At 35.3% G+C, this 12,924-nt stretch overlaps 1 protein-coding gene across 2 annotated transcripts; it reads left to right on the top strand.

Moving 5' to 3' along the window:
- Positions 1 to 7,346: 7,346 nt before the first annotated feature.
- Positions 7,347 to 10,367, top strand: LOC139876524 (uncharacterized). Of its 2 annotated transcripts, none has more exons than XM_071863861.1 (3): positions 7,347 to 7,667; positions 7,976 to 9,618; positions 9,760 to 10,367. In XM_071863861.1, the coding sequence occupies exons 2-3, from the start codon at positions 8,104 to 8,106 to the stop codon at positions 10,090 to 10,092; spliced, it is 1,848 nt and encodes a 615-aa protein (XP_071719962.1). In that variant the 5' UTR covers positions 7,347 to 7,667; positions 7,976 to 8,103; the 3' UTR covers positions 10,093 to 10,367. The 2 variants fall into 2 exon arrangements, with proteins under 2 accessions (XP_071719962.1, XP_071719961.1); XM_071863860.1 differs by having other exon boundaries at positions 7,347 to 7,686.
- The last annotated feature ends 2,557 nt before the right edge of the window (positions 10,368 to 12,924 follow it).

Raw genomic sequence — 12,924 nt, 5'->3', positions numbered from 1 at the left:
AAGTTCATAGTATTTTGCAATATTGGTATTGGCTTTTTTGGTAAATATATTATTGGTATAAGGTCTATTTTTGGAATTTTTAGCAACAAAACCATATTTTTTTTGACACATTGTTGCAATTTCTTGGCTGAGGGATCAGGAAACCCTTATGTGGTTCTCTTGTACCTTTTAACTTTGAAGTTCTTATGGTTGAACTATTGAACGTACTGCTTTGGGTAGTATACCAGTTCATAAACGTGCTTATTATATTATTGAGGTAATTGGTCGATGCGTTTTACCTAAAATTATACTAGTCATTCCTATCTTATCAAAATTAAAATGGTAGTCCCTATGATTAAAACTTTGTTTGACGTTCAATTTTTAACTCCAAGTGATGACATGTGTTGGGCACATAATTGACAAATATGTCATTGAACGAACCACTAGCAATTTTAAATGACTTATTTGCCCATCATGTGCCCCGTACATGACATTATTTAACGGAAGAAGTTAACTACAGTTAGGGATTGGACCAACACCAAACACTTTTAAAATCACAGGGACTGCTGGTATAATTTTAAAAAGATAGAGATGACTGGTATAAATTTGGATAAGCTATATGATTTTGTGAACTTAGGTTTATTTTCTGAAACTTCAATTCAATGAGAAAAGAATCTAAAATCAAGAATCAAGAATATCGAATAATGCACAATAGATTAATAAATGGAATGTAAAATCAAGAATATCTTTGTGGTTGGGTATTGTTGTTGACTTGCTCTATATAATTTGTAAGACAAAAATTGAAATAGAAAACTATGTTTAGTATATGGTATATTTATTTATTGGCCGATCTAAACCCATGAATAATGCTTGACCTATTCAAATTATACCCAATTCCGGCTGTGGTCATTTGAAGACTAGTTCCTTATAAATACTTGATTGACCAGTGTAATATATTGGTTTTTTTACTATGTCTTCACATAATATCTGTGGGTCTATAAGTATACACACCACATGCATTTAAGACAATGGCTTTCATATGTGTCGATTCCGTTGTCAAAGACAATCAATTATGGCCATTGAACTGGTTTTCTCGATTTTAGTCAATTAAATGCTTGTGTTTGTATACTTTCTAGGATGAAACATGATTTAGTCAAGGAAAATGACTTTAGGACAACTAGAGTTGAAAACACGGTTAATTACAATACGTCTAAGGATGGTAATCATAATTAAATATGTGACGATCGCTCCAAATCCATATGGACGAACACGTCATTAATTGATTTCATTGCGAGGTATTTGACCTCTATATGATACGTTTTATAAACATTGCATTCTTTTGAAAAGGCGCACCATAAATGAATATTTAAATCAAAGGTTTTCGACATATGATGATTTTTACATATAGACAATCACCATAAATAATAGTTTACAACAGTATTTCCGTTGACAATGCAGTCAAAATAAGATACATGGTGATGATTTGGTGAATGCAACGTTTCCTTGAAAATATGTCATGTAAGACTCCATGCACATAGCTTGTCTAACATCTAAGCAAACAGCGGAAGACTTCTAGGGAACCTGAGAATAAACATGCTTCAAGTGTCAACACAAAGGTTGGTGAGTTCATAGTTTTAATATTACACATAATCCGTATATCAATGTGTATTACAAAAGTTCAGTTGTTTCATTCAAAACGTTTATCATTATGTTTTAAATAAAAGGTAGACCACAAGATTTCAGTTGTTTCATCCGAAACGTTTATCAATATGTTTTAAATAAAAGGTGGACCACAAGATTTCAGTTGTTTCATCCGAAACGTTTATCAATAGGTTTTACATAAAAGGTGAATCACAAGATTTCAGTTGTTTCATCCGAAACGTTTATCAATAGGTTTTACAAAATTGAGCACCCTGGTAACTAAACTTTAACGTTTATATAATTTGTACCCTTTGTATAATCATCTTAATAATACACGCAAACCAACGTGTACGCTTCTCAAATAGCATACGTCCGTTAAAAGGCTAGCGCTCTAGCTCGGACGGGGATGTCAAGCCCTATGGATCCATATACAACTATTCGCGCCCACCAGTTCTTATAACCGGCAGTTACTAGTTACCAAAGTTAAGGGATTTTCGGTTCAAACTCGGTGTAGAATTTAGTATGTACTTGTATCAATTGCGTTTAAAATAAATTGCATGTATTCTCAGCCCAAAAATATATATTGCAAAAGCAATTAAAAAGGGAGCAAATGAAACTCACGCATATAAATATTGTATATCGGTTAATAAAGCATTTGCATGTATTCTCAGCCCAAAAATATAGAGAGTAAAAGGGATCATATGAAACTCACGCATATAAATATTGTATATCGGTTAATAAAGCATTTGCATGTATTCTCAGCCCAAAAATGTAGAGAGTAAAAGGGATCATATGAAACTCACAGTTAAATATTGATATACAATATTGTAGGAAAGCACGTAGACGCATTGGAGATAATAAGTACGAGGTTTGATTCACAAAAATACCCCCGAATATTACCCATAACCTCCTTGGCAATAACCCATATTTTCCTTAGCTCTAGCTTTCTCGGAAACTCGTTTTGAAAAATTACTTGGACAGCACTCCGTCGTAATATTTGATGTACATTATTATTTTTGTATCGCAAAAATAATAACACTAATAATAATAAAAAATAATAAGATTAATAATAATCTTATTAATAATAATAATAATAATAATAATAATAATAATATAAATAATAAATAAAATAAATACGGAGTAATATGTATGTGTGTGTTTTTTTCTTTCTTTACTCGGCAGAAAATGTTGCAATTTATAGAACCTGGCCTGAAATCTGGAGTCATGCGACTCGCATGGAAATGGTCTTCTGGCCATGCGACTCGCATGAGGACCAGGGACAGCTCACATTGTTTTGGCTCCTAGCTTGTCGACATAATATAAAATAAATATAAATATATAAATAATTAATATAATTATTTATATATTATATTTTATTCTTGTGCATAGTAGACTAGATATTTTTGGTCCGTTGCGTCGGGCGTTTCTTCTTGACTCGGGTCCCGGTTCCGGATTTTCAGACGTCCTTGCGTACTATTTTATATCGTGTACTTTACGTTTCGTGAATCGTACCTTTGTCAAAATATAGTCTTAAATCATCCATAAAATATACCACTGTAGCAAAGTTACTGTAGCAAAGTCAATTTTTACTGTAGCAATTCACTGTAGCAAAGTCAATTTTTACTGTAGCAATTCATTGTAGCAAAGTCAATTTCACTGTAGCAAATAGTGATTTTCGAAAACACTGTAGCATTTTGAGTAATGTGGCAATTTGAAAACACTGTAGCAAATTAGTGTTTAACTGGTTCATCTTAAACGCTTTAGTTAACTTATCTAAATATCAATTGAATCAATAAACGAATGTTACTATCGTTTATTATATATATGTATATATCTTTTTAATATACATAAATCAGTTTTTAAATACACATTGGACGTTAATTATAAATAAATTTTAATAATAAATATTTCAACTTATCATATACATTCAAATAGATATTTAAACCAATAAGTTTAATGTACGGTATCAAACAATTAATACATTGTTACCTTTTCATGTTATAGTATATATGTATCTTTTTACATATAATTGTTCGCGAATCGTCGAAAACAACCGAAGGTATTTAAATATATAAAAGTAATTCAAAAATTTTGAGATTTAGTTTTACAGACTTTGCTTATCGTGTCGGAAATGTTAATCATACAAAGATTAAGTTTAAATTTAGTCGAAATTTCTGGGTCATCACAAAATATATAATGTTTTTCTTGTTAAAATTACTTTGTAAACCGGAATAGAAGAAAATCATAAAAGAAGAGTTTGCCCCATCCATTAGTTTGTAGTGAATTGAATTATAATGTGATTATTTGTATAACTTCAGCATGTTATAATAATGGGGGTTGATCTAAGAGCTATTGTAAAGATATCGTCAACCACTAGGTAACCGTATAATAATTGACGCTATTTCACATTTTAGCTTTCAGAAAAGCTCATAGAGCGGTTCTGAAAGAAAGAGCATTGACACCGGTCATAACATTTGCCTTCAATTATTAGGTTTATATATTAGAACAATTACTTTATACGTCATAAAATCAAGTTGTGTGAAATGTGAAAGTATATTAAAATAAATACTTAGTATTAAACAAAGATGAAAGAAAAATGGTTAAGATAAAATATTAGAGGGTATTTTGAGTATATTAAAATGAAGAATTTTTTTTTTTTTTTTTTTTTTTTTTTAAACAGCAAAGAATTTTATTACCAATAGAATAAGGATACAATTACATTAGGGATTGATACCATACTACCACACGAAAAGCATATTCGACTGTGATAACATGCCCGAAACAAGAACTAATTTACAACTTTGGGCTGCAAAGATTGCAACTCAAAAGCAACAAAACAATGAAACTATGAGACAGCGAGATAGGTGCTTGGATTCGTGAGCCACTCGTTCCAATTGAATTTCCTGCCTCTCGATCTATTGGATATGCACTCGTAAGTTTTAACTTGTATCTCATTGAGAGCAACTGGAGCATTCCAATTTTTGCCTTGAAACACCATATTATTTCATTTTTTCCATATGAGATAAGCGCAAATCCAACACGAAGCTTGCCAAACTTTATTACCAAAATTTGACATTACACCGTTACCACTACCATTGAAGATTTCTTGAAGACTAAAATTTGTGAAGTTGCCCATGTTCCACCACTTAAAAACTCGATCCCAAATTCCTAACGCGTATTTACAAAAGATAAGTGAATGTTCCATGGATTTCAAGTCGTCGTCACAAAGGGGGCAACGGACGCTATGAAGATCTATGCCCCTTTTGTCAAGTTCAAGTCTAACGGGAAGTCTTTTTTTGAAGAGCCCTCCAAACAAATATCTCAATTTTTTTCGGAGTGAGATTGTTATGAAGGGTACCGGGAATTGAATTACCATCAGCTAATATGTTGTCATCAATCTCATAAGCTAAAGTTTTTACTTTGAACACTCCATCCGCCGACCAGCTAAGCTTACTTCTCAAGAGATAGATACTGCTAAGTTAAACTGGGCACGGATTTCATTTGTATTTGAGCGTAAAAGCAGCTGCTCTGAAGGTTGGAAACCTACTGGTTCAGCCGAAACCGAATGAAGGAAGCGAAGATCAGAGTCAAAATATGCCATGGAGAAAAGCTTACTTATGAGCGGAAGACGAAGTCGCAGGGAAACCTGTGGCTGGATTGAATCCTTCTCTGGAAGAGCTGATGCTTGCTGGGTCTTTTTGTCTAGCAGCTATGGAAAAGCCTATAGAGTTACGGGAACAGTCGTCTTATGGAAAACGACTTTCACGTTCGGTTCACAGAGCACTTTTTCATTGAGAATTCCCCGTTCCCTCTCGATAGACCAGAGGCGAATTCAAAACTTGTGGGGCCCTATCTCTCGATCCCCAAAGAGTTGCTGGCTTTTCATCAGCCCTTGCGCGCTAGCCTTTTCCATTACTAGTAAGGGAGTGCTAGTTGTAGCGCGCATTGTACTAGTGAATAAGAAAAGCGAATAGAGATTGGATTATTGGGAAGCTACACCGTCTTACTCAACCACATAAAAACGCCAATGATGGATTCAATTTCTCAAGTATTTAATAAGGTCTTTGTTGGCATATTCTTATAGTGTTCTGACAGGTTCATGAAAGGAAGAAGGACTCGGACATTCTTTGCGCAGAGTTCTATTACTATTAATGGGTGGCTCTGCGATTTCTTATGGGCACAGGCATCCCAGGTAATTCTGTCTTATGGTTCTTCATTATCCGCATATGGCCTTTTTTTCCTAGGTGCTCATTTTGTATGGGCTTTTAATTTAATGTTTTATTCCGTGGACGTGGTTATTGGCAAGAACTTATTGAATCCATCGTTTGAGAACTCCATTTGTCGGCACTGTTTCTATCCGAATGAGGAAATGAAGCCAACATCGAAGTTAAGTTGTTTAATTCTTCTGATGCACACCCATACGGTGATATTCTCCAATTCCAAGAGGCCACCCCATTGACCAATCAATCTTTGATAGTGATATTAGGAGATTGCTCGAGCCTATATAATCTTGGAAACAAGTTGCACAATTTGTCTTCTCCAATCCAATGATCATGCCAAAAGAATGTAGAAACGCCATCTCCAATTGTTTCGATGAAGGAATTTTTGAAATGAACTTGCGAATCTTCGATTGCTTTACCTGCAAGAATAATATTATGCCAAATGCCAAGTGTTGAATAATGATTATTATCATTATCCAACATTAGCCCACCACAAGAACCATGGATGCTTCGAATGACTTTGACCCAAAGTGAATTGATTTTGGTTTTGAACCGCCACCACCACTTTCCCAACAAAGCTAGATTTTTGCTTCTTAGTGACCCGATGTTTAACCCTCTATTCTCGAATGACTTAATGACCTTTTCCCATTTGACTCACGCTATTTTAGAACCCAAACCCGAGCCCCTCAAAAGAAATTACGTCTCACGCTCTCAAGTAATTTAATCACACAAACGGAAGAGCGAGAAGTCGTACAATGAAAGATTCGAAAGGACCGATTTGATAAGAACCAATCTTCCGCTAAAGGACATCGATTTCATTTTCCAACTCGAATTAAAATGAAGAATCCAATAGTCAATTGTGTAGGAAGTGTAGATGAATTAAATTAAATACGAGTATTTACAATGTAACAATCACCTTGCTATAATATAATCATATATATCATATAAAATACTATTACTTTACTATAAATAAATAAACTAAAATCAATTTGTGAGGCGTATATGCAAATTTGTTATGAGCATTGAGCAAGTTAGTATAGGCCCACAATGTATGAGAAAAGTTTAACAAGCATTACATGAGAACAAAATTAATCTTTCTGGTAGTGATCGGCGTTATTTTGATCGCCTCCGTTGATTATTTTGTTCTTTTTTCCGTAATGTGTAGTATAACTGGTATTTTAGTTTTCTATCTTATAGCTTCGGTTGATATAATTTTCTTGTAAAAAGCGATTTCTTACCCAATTTGTGAGCCGTTTGTTAGGTCTGTCTAGTTTTAGTTAGAGCTCGTTGTTTATATCTATTGTATCGGTTGTATGAGTTGATCTTCGGATCCGTTATTAATGTTATCGTTTTTTTCGGGAAAAAAATAAAGTGAACTTCTTAAATGTTACTTTTTCCACCGTTTTGCTTAAAAGTAAATTAGAAAAGAAAAAAAACAATTTGATTATTTTCTGTCTAAAATCTTGCAAGATATAAGTATAGTTTTTTTTTTTAGTTCTTAAAATATTCTTGATGCTTTCTTGAAAATTATTATTCCTTTCTAACACAAACAATTTTCTCCTTTTGCTTACTTGATGGGGTTTGGGGTTTATATTCTTTGATTTTTTTCTTTCTTTCTTAACTCCCCTTACACGATTACCAAACCCCTTTGAAAAAATCTTGTTTCTTGAACATTATTTTATTAAAAAATCAAATCTTTGTGAAATCCAACCTCCCCACATGTGTATTCAAGGCTTTGTCTGATCTTATTTGGATCATAAACTTTTCGGTAGTATTAATATTTGCTATTTGGGGATTTTGTAGCTGAGTGGTGTTCAATTAAAGAAGGTACAAGAACAATAAAAAGGTTTGATTTTTTTAATTTTATTTGTGTATTTTCATGTAAATTGAATTGGGTATTGTTCAATTTTGGTTATAACACATTTTTTCCTCTTGTTATGACACTTTAGGTTTGATTTCTTGCATCTTGCTTGATTTATATTCATTCCATTTGCATAATTTTATCTAATTTGATTTGGGTATTGTTCAATTTAGCTAATTGTGTGTTTATTTCACATATTATGAAACTTTCAATTGACTTCAGCTGACTTGGTAAAACCTGATGAATCTAATTTCACCTTTTGGGTTGCGTTTAGGTTCCTATCTAATACCAACTTCGAGTTAATTCGGGTTTTCGAAAGAGGGTTTTCGAGTTGTATTGGTTCGTATGGTTGAATAGGATTGAATTAGCAAAAAAGTTTAGGTTTTTGACCTAATTGCACCAATGGAAAGCATAGATGTTGCTCTATATTCCCATAGTCCTGTTCATAAAGCCGTATTGGCCAAAGATTACACCGGTCTAAAGAACATAATTGCGGGTCTCCCAGTTTTAATTGATCCGTGTAAGATTCGTACTGAAGCAGACTCGATTGCCGAAGAAGCCAAAGCTGATGTCATCTCCAGCATCATCGACCGTCGTGATGTCCCAAATCGTGACACCGCACTTCATTTAGCAGTCAAATTAAGTGATATAACCGCCACCGAAATGCTGATGTCAGCCGGTGCCGATTGGAGTTTGCAAAACGAGCATGGTTGGAGTGCGTTACAAGAAGCCATATGCAACCGAGAAGAAGTTATAGCTAAGGTTATAATTAAGCATTATCAACCGAAAGCTTGGGCTAAATGGTGTAGACGATTACCTCGTTTATTAGCAACAATGAGAAGAATGCGGGATTTGTACATGGAGATAACTTTTCAATTTGAAAGTTCGGTTATCCCGTTTATTTCCCGAATTGCCCCTTCGGATACTTACAAGATTTGGAAACGAGGTGCGAATTTGAGGGCGGATATGACTTTAGCCGGTTTTGATGGTTTTCGAATACAACGTGCGGATCAAACGGTTTTATTTCTCGGTGAAGGTTCGGAAGACGGGAAAGTTCCTCCCGGGTCCCTTTGTATGATTTCACATAAAGACAAAGAAGTTATGAACGCGTTAGATGGTGCGGGTGGGTTAGCCACCGACACAGAGGTGCAACACGAGGTTCAAGCCATGTCTCAGACCAATATATTTAGACCCGGGATTGATGTGACCCAAGCGGTTCTTGTGCCGCAGATGACGTGGCGACGGTTAGAGAAAACGGAATTTGTCGGGAATTGGAAGGCGAAAGTTTACGATATGCAAAACGTGGTTGTTAGTATAAAATCCCGTAAAGTCCCGGGAGCTAAATCGGATGATGAGTTGTTTGCTGATTCTAATGAAAACGAAACTGATAGTGAGGAACTTAACGACGTTTTGACTGATGAAGAACGTAGGCAACTTGAAGCAGCGTTAAAGATTGGTTCATTGGATCAAAACGGTGAAAACGGAAACGAGATTATCGAGCATAGACATAGTTATAGTGACCGTAGAGAAATACCGATTGAAGATGGGTTTAATCACGAAAACGAGATTTTTAAGCGTGAAAAGAAAAAGAAAGGATGGTTTGATATTTGGAGGAAACCGGATACTAAGAATGGTCAAAGTCAAAGTCAAGACGTACCAAGAAGGCACTCGATGGAGAATGTTGCTGACGGGGATGAGAATAGAAAAGTCAAAACCGTGACTAGGCGAAAAGATGGGACCCGCGAGAGCGAATACAAGAAAGGGTTGAGACCCATTTTGTGGCTTTCACCCGATTTTCCTTTACGTACGGATGAATTATTGCCTTTGCTCGATATTTTGGCGAATAAAGTGAAGGCGATAAGAAGGTTACGCGAATTGCTTACTACAAAACTTCCATCGGGCACGTTTCCCGTTAAGGTATACCTTATCCTCGAGAAATAAATTTTAATTTTTTTTAAATTAAAAAAGGACAAAATAGATGACGTCAGCAGGTTACTATTCACCTCATTTCAAGTATTTGTGTAGGTAGTAATGTGTGATAACATTTATGTTTTTCAGGTTGCGATTCCGGTGATCCCGACGATAAGAGTATTGGTTACGTTCACGAAATTTGAGGAATTAGAACCGTTGGATGAATTCTCGACCCCACCGACAAGTCCTACAGCAACAGACAACAATATAGTATCAACAACAACAAGCTCATCGTCTTGGTTTCAATGGGTCAAAGCTCCATATCAACATGCCAGCTCATCAACGAGCGTTTCAAATCCAGAAAACGTTCAAGATCCGTTTGCGATTCCTGCTGGTTATACTTGGATCACGGCCGAAGAAAAAAAGAAGAAAATGCAAGAGAAAAATAAAGCAAAGAAATCAAGAAGTGAAAACTTGTAACGGTTTTAAGATCTTAATAATCTGGTAATTATCGGCTCAATTAATCTTTAATAATTTACAGAAATATATATGAACAGAGTTTGGGATCATTGTGTGTTTGGGAAATTAGGTTCCATTAAATACTCGTGAGTTCTTCATGTAAGAAGCAGATGAAGTTATGATAGATGTGCTGGGTTATATTTTTTATAATTTAAATATGTTGTAATCGTTTAACTTTAAAGAAGTAAAGCTAACAATATACAGTGTTACAAATAAATAAAATAGACATTCATACATGCCTGCATATATTGTTGATTTGTAGTATTCATTACAATTATTTTTACAAATTAGAAAAGTGTAGCCTCTATGTTGATCAAGGTTGTAAAATACGCGAGCCGGGGACACATCGGTCGCGACCTTGGAGGGAGGAGTCGGTCGAGACGGGGACGCAACGGGGACGCGTCTGGCGGCTCACCAACGTTGACTTTTTAAAATAATTTTATTAAATATATATCTATATATATAATATTATATAGAAATCGAATCTTAAAATATAAACTATATTTACAATAAACATGAACAATTATCAATTATCAATTATCAATCAATTATATACAATATTACAAAATAAAAACATAGTAAAATTTTTGACTTTAACCGACTTTGACCACATTTGACCGACTTTGACCGAATTTGACCGAATTTGATCGACTTTGGCCGACTTTTTCCGACTTTGACTTTGTACTCTTGACCATTTTTTAGCAACGACGCATCGGTCATGCCTAAAAAACGTCGCGTCGGCCAACGCATCGGCCGAAGCGCCGGCCAAGTCAGCCGACTTTTGCAACACCGATGTTGATTCATCATCTATATCTAGTTATGTGCAGATCATAACTGTTAAAATACAATGCAAATTTAGATAATATAGAATTAGTAATGTATATAAATATCTAGATATTAAAATGTAAAAGAAATATCTAGGTATTAATATATATATGAAGAAAAATCTAGATGTTAAATTGTAAAAATCTAGATATTTTTTATGTGGTAAAAATATCTAGATATTTATCCATGGAAAAATCTAGTGTGTAGAAGTTTCCATGGAGTAGTATAAATATGGGTGGTGATTTCATTTGTGAGTAAGGTGTGAGTAAGTGAAGTGTGAAGTAGAGAAGAAGTAAGAAGTGAAGAAGAGAAGGTGTGAGAGTTGTGAGGAAGTAAGAAGAGTGTGAGTTAGAGAAGAGAAAACTTATAAGTAAGTAATATTGTAATTGTATTTTGTATTAATAAAAGTGTTCTTTGTTAAGTTTCCCGGTTAAGCCTTAGTTCATGTTTGAGTTCTTAGTGCACTTGTGTTATTTTTATTATATGGTCGGCTCTGCCGCCTAAGTGTTATATGGTCGGTTATACCGCCTGAATGATATATGGTCGACACTGTCGCCTCACTATTATTGTGCACTAAGGATTCATAAAATTAAAGGCTAACCAACGTTAAAGTGTTGGTGTAGTGAGTGTAGTATAATCTAGGTCCTCTATAGTGGGTGTGTTGGGCTCGTCGAAGCTTCCAACAATTGGTATCAGAGCGGGTCGTTCAGGACCGTTTCTAGTGGAGGAAATCGGTAAACGTTGGACGTTTACATCGACTTGTTTTCACCAAGGCTCTAAGGGAGATTCTGTCGGAGCATAGTTAGGAACTGTGAAAGCTCATCGGTCAGGGACCAAGCTTATTGGATGTTGGACGTCATAATGGCAGATCTTGCAAGTATGAGCAGTGGTATCAAGAGTCTCAATAACCACAACTATGGTTATTGGCGGACTTGTATAGAATCCTACCTACAAGGACATGATTTATGGGAAATAGTTGCTGGCAGTGACACAACGCCTCCACCGAAAGAAGATGCTGAAGCCTTAAGAAAATGGAACATCAAGGCCGGGAAGGCTTTATTTATATTGAAGACTACAATTGAGGAGGATCTATTGGAGCACATCCGTGACGAGAAAACACCAAAGGCAGCTTGGGAAACTTTTGAAAAATTATTTTCAAAGAAGAATGAAGCACGCCTCCAGTTCTTGGAAAATGAGCTTGCGGGTATCACACAAGGAGGTCTATCTATTTCTCAATATTTCACCAAGGTGAAATCTATTTGTCGTGAGATATCTCAACTTGCTCCTGAAGAGAAAGTGAGTGATGCAAGGATGAAGAGAATTATCATCCATGGCTTAAGATCCGAGTATAATGGATTTATAGCCGTTGTGAGAGGATGACCTACTCAACCATCATTAATAGAGCTGGAGAATTTATTGGCTAATCAAGAGGCATTAGCCAAGCAGATGAATGAAGTAACCATAAAAGACGGAGAAGATGCACTCTTCACCAATAAGAAGAAAGCAACATCTCGAAGACAAGAGGCGATGAAAGAAAGTAAGACATATGGGTGGAAGGGTCACCCAAAATCAAAAGGCAACGCTTCAGGGGGAGCTCAACAAGGAAGAAGAGATCATCGTCAACAATATGGGGAAAATGATAAGAGAAAGAATGGTGAATGCTTCAATTGTGGCAAGAAGGGTCATTTTGCTCGAGATTGTAAATTCCCCAAAAGGCGAATTTTTGAAGGAAATGTGGCCACCACAAGAGATGAGAAGAAAGAGGTCACATTTGAAGCAACCATTAATGAAGAAACATGGGATGCAGAAACTGGACTCTCTGTTGAAGCTGACATAGATGATCAAGCTCTTACAACAACTTTAAAGTCAAAAATAAACTACAAATATGATTGGATCATCGATTCTGGGTGCTCAAATCATATGACCAATGATGAGACGAAGCTGCAAGAAATGGATGATTACAAAGGA

This window comes from Rutidosis leptorrhynchoides, chromosome 11 (genome assembly GCF_046630445.1).
Source record: "Rutidosis leptorrhynchoides isolate AG116_Rl617_1_P2 chromosome 11, CSIRO_AGI_Rlap_v1, whole genome shotgun sequence".
NCBI classification, from domain to species: domain Eukaryota; kingdom Viridiplantae; phylum Streptophyta; class Magnoliopsida; order Asterales; family Asteraceae; genus Rutidosis; species Rutidosis leptorrhynchoides.
This window is presented reverse-complemented; position numbering and strand designations above follow the sequence as displayed.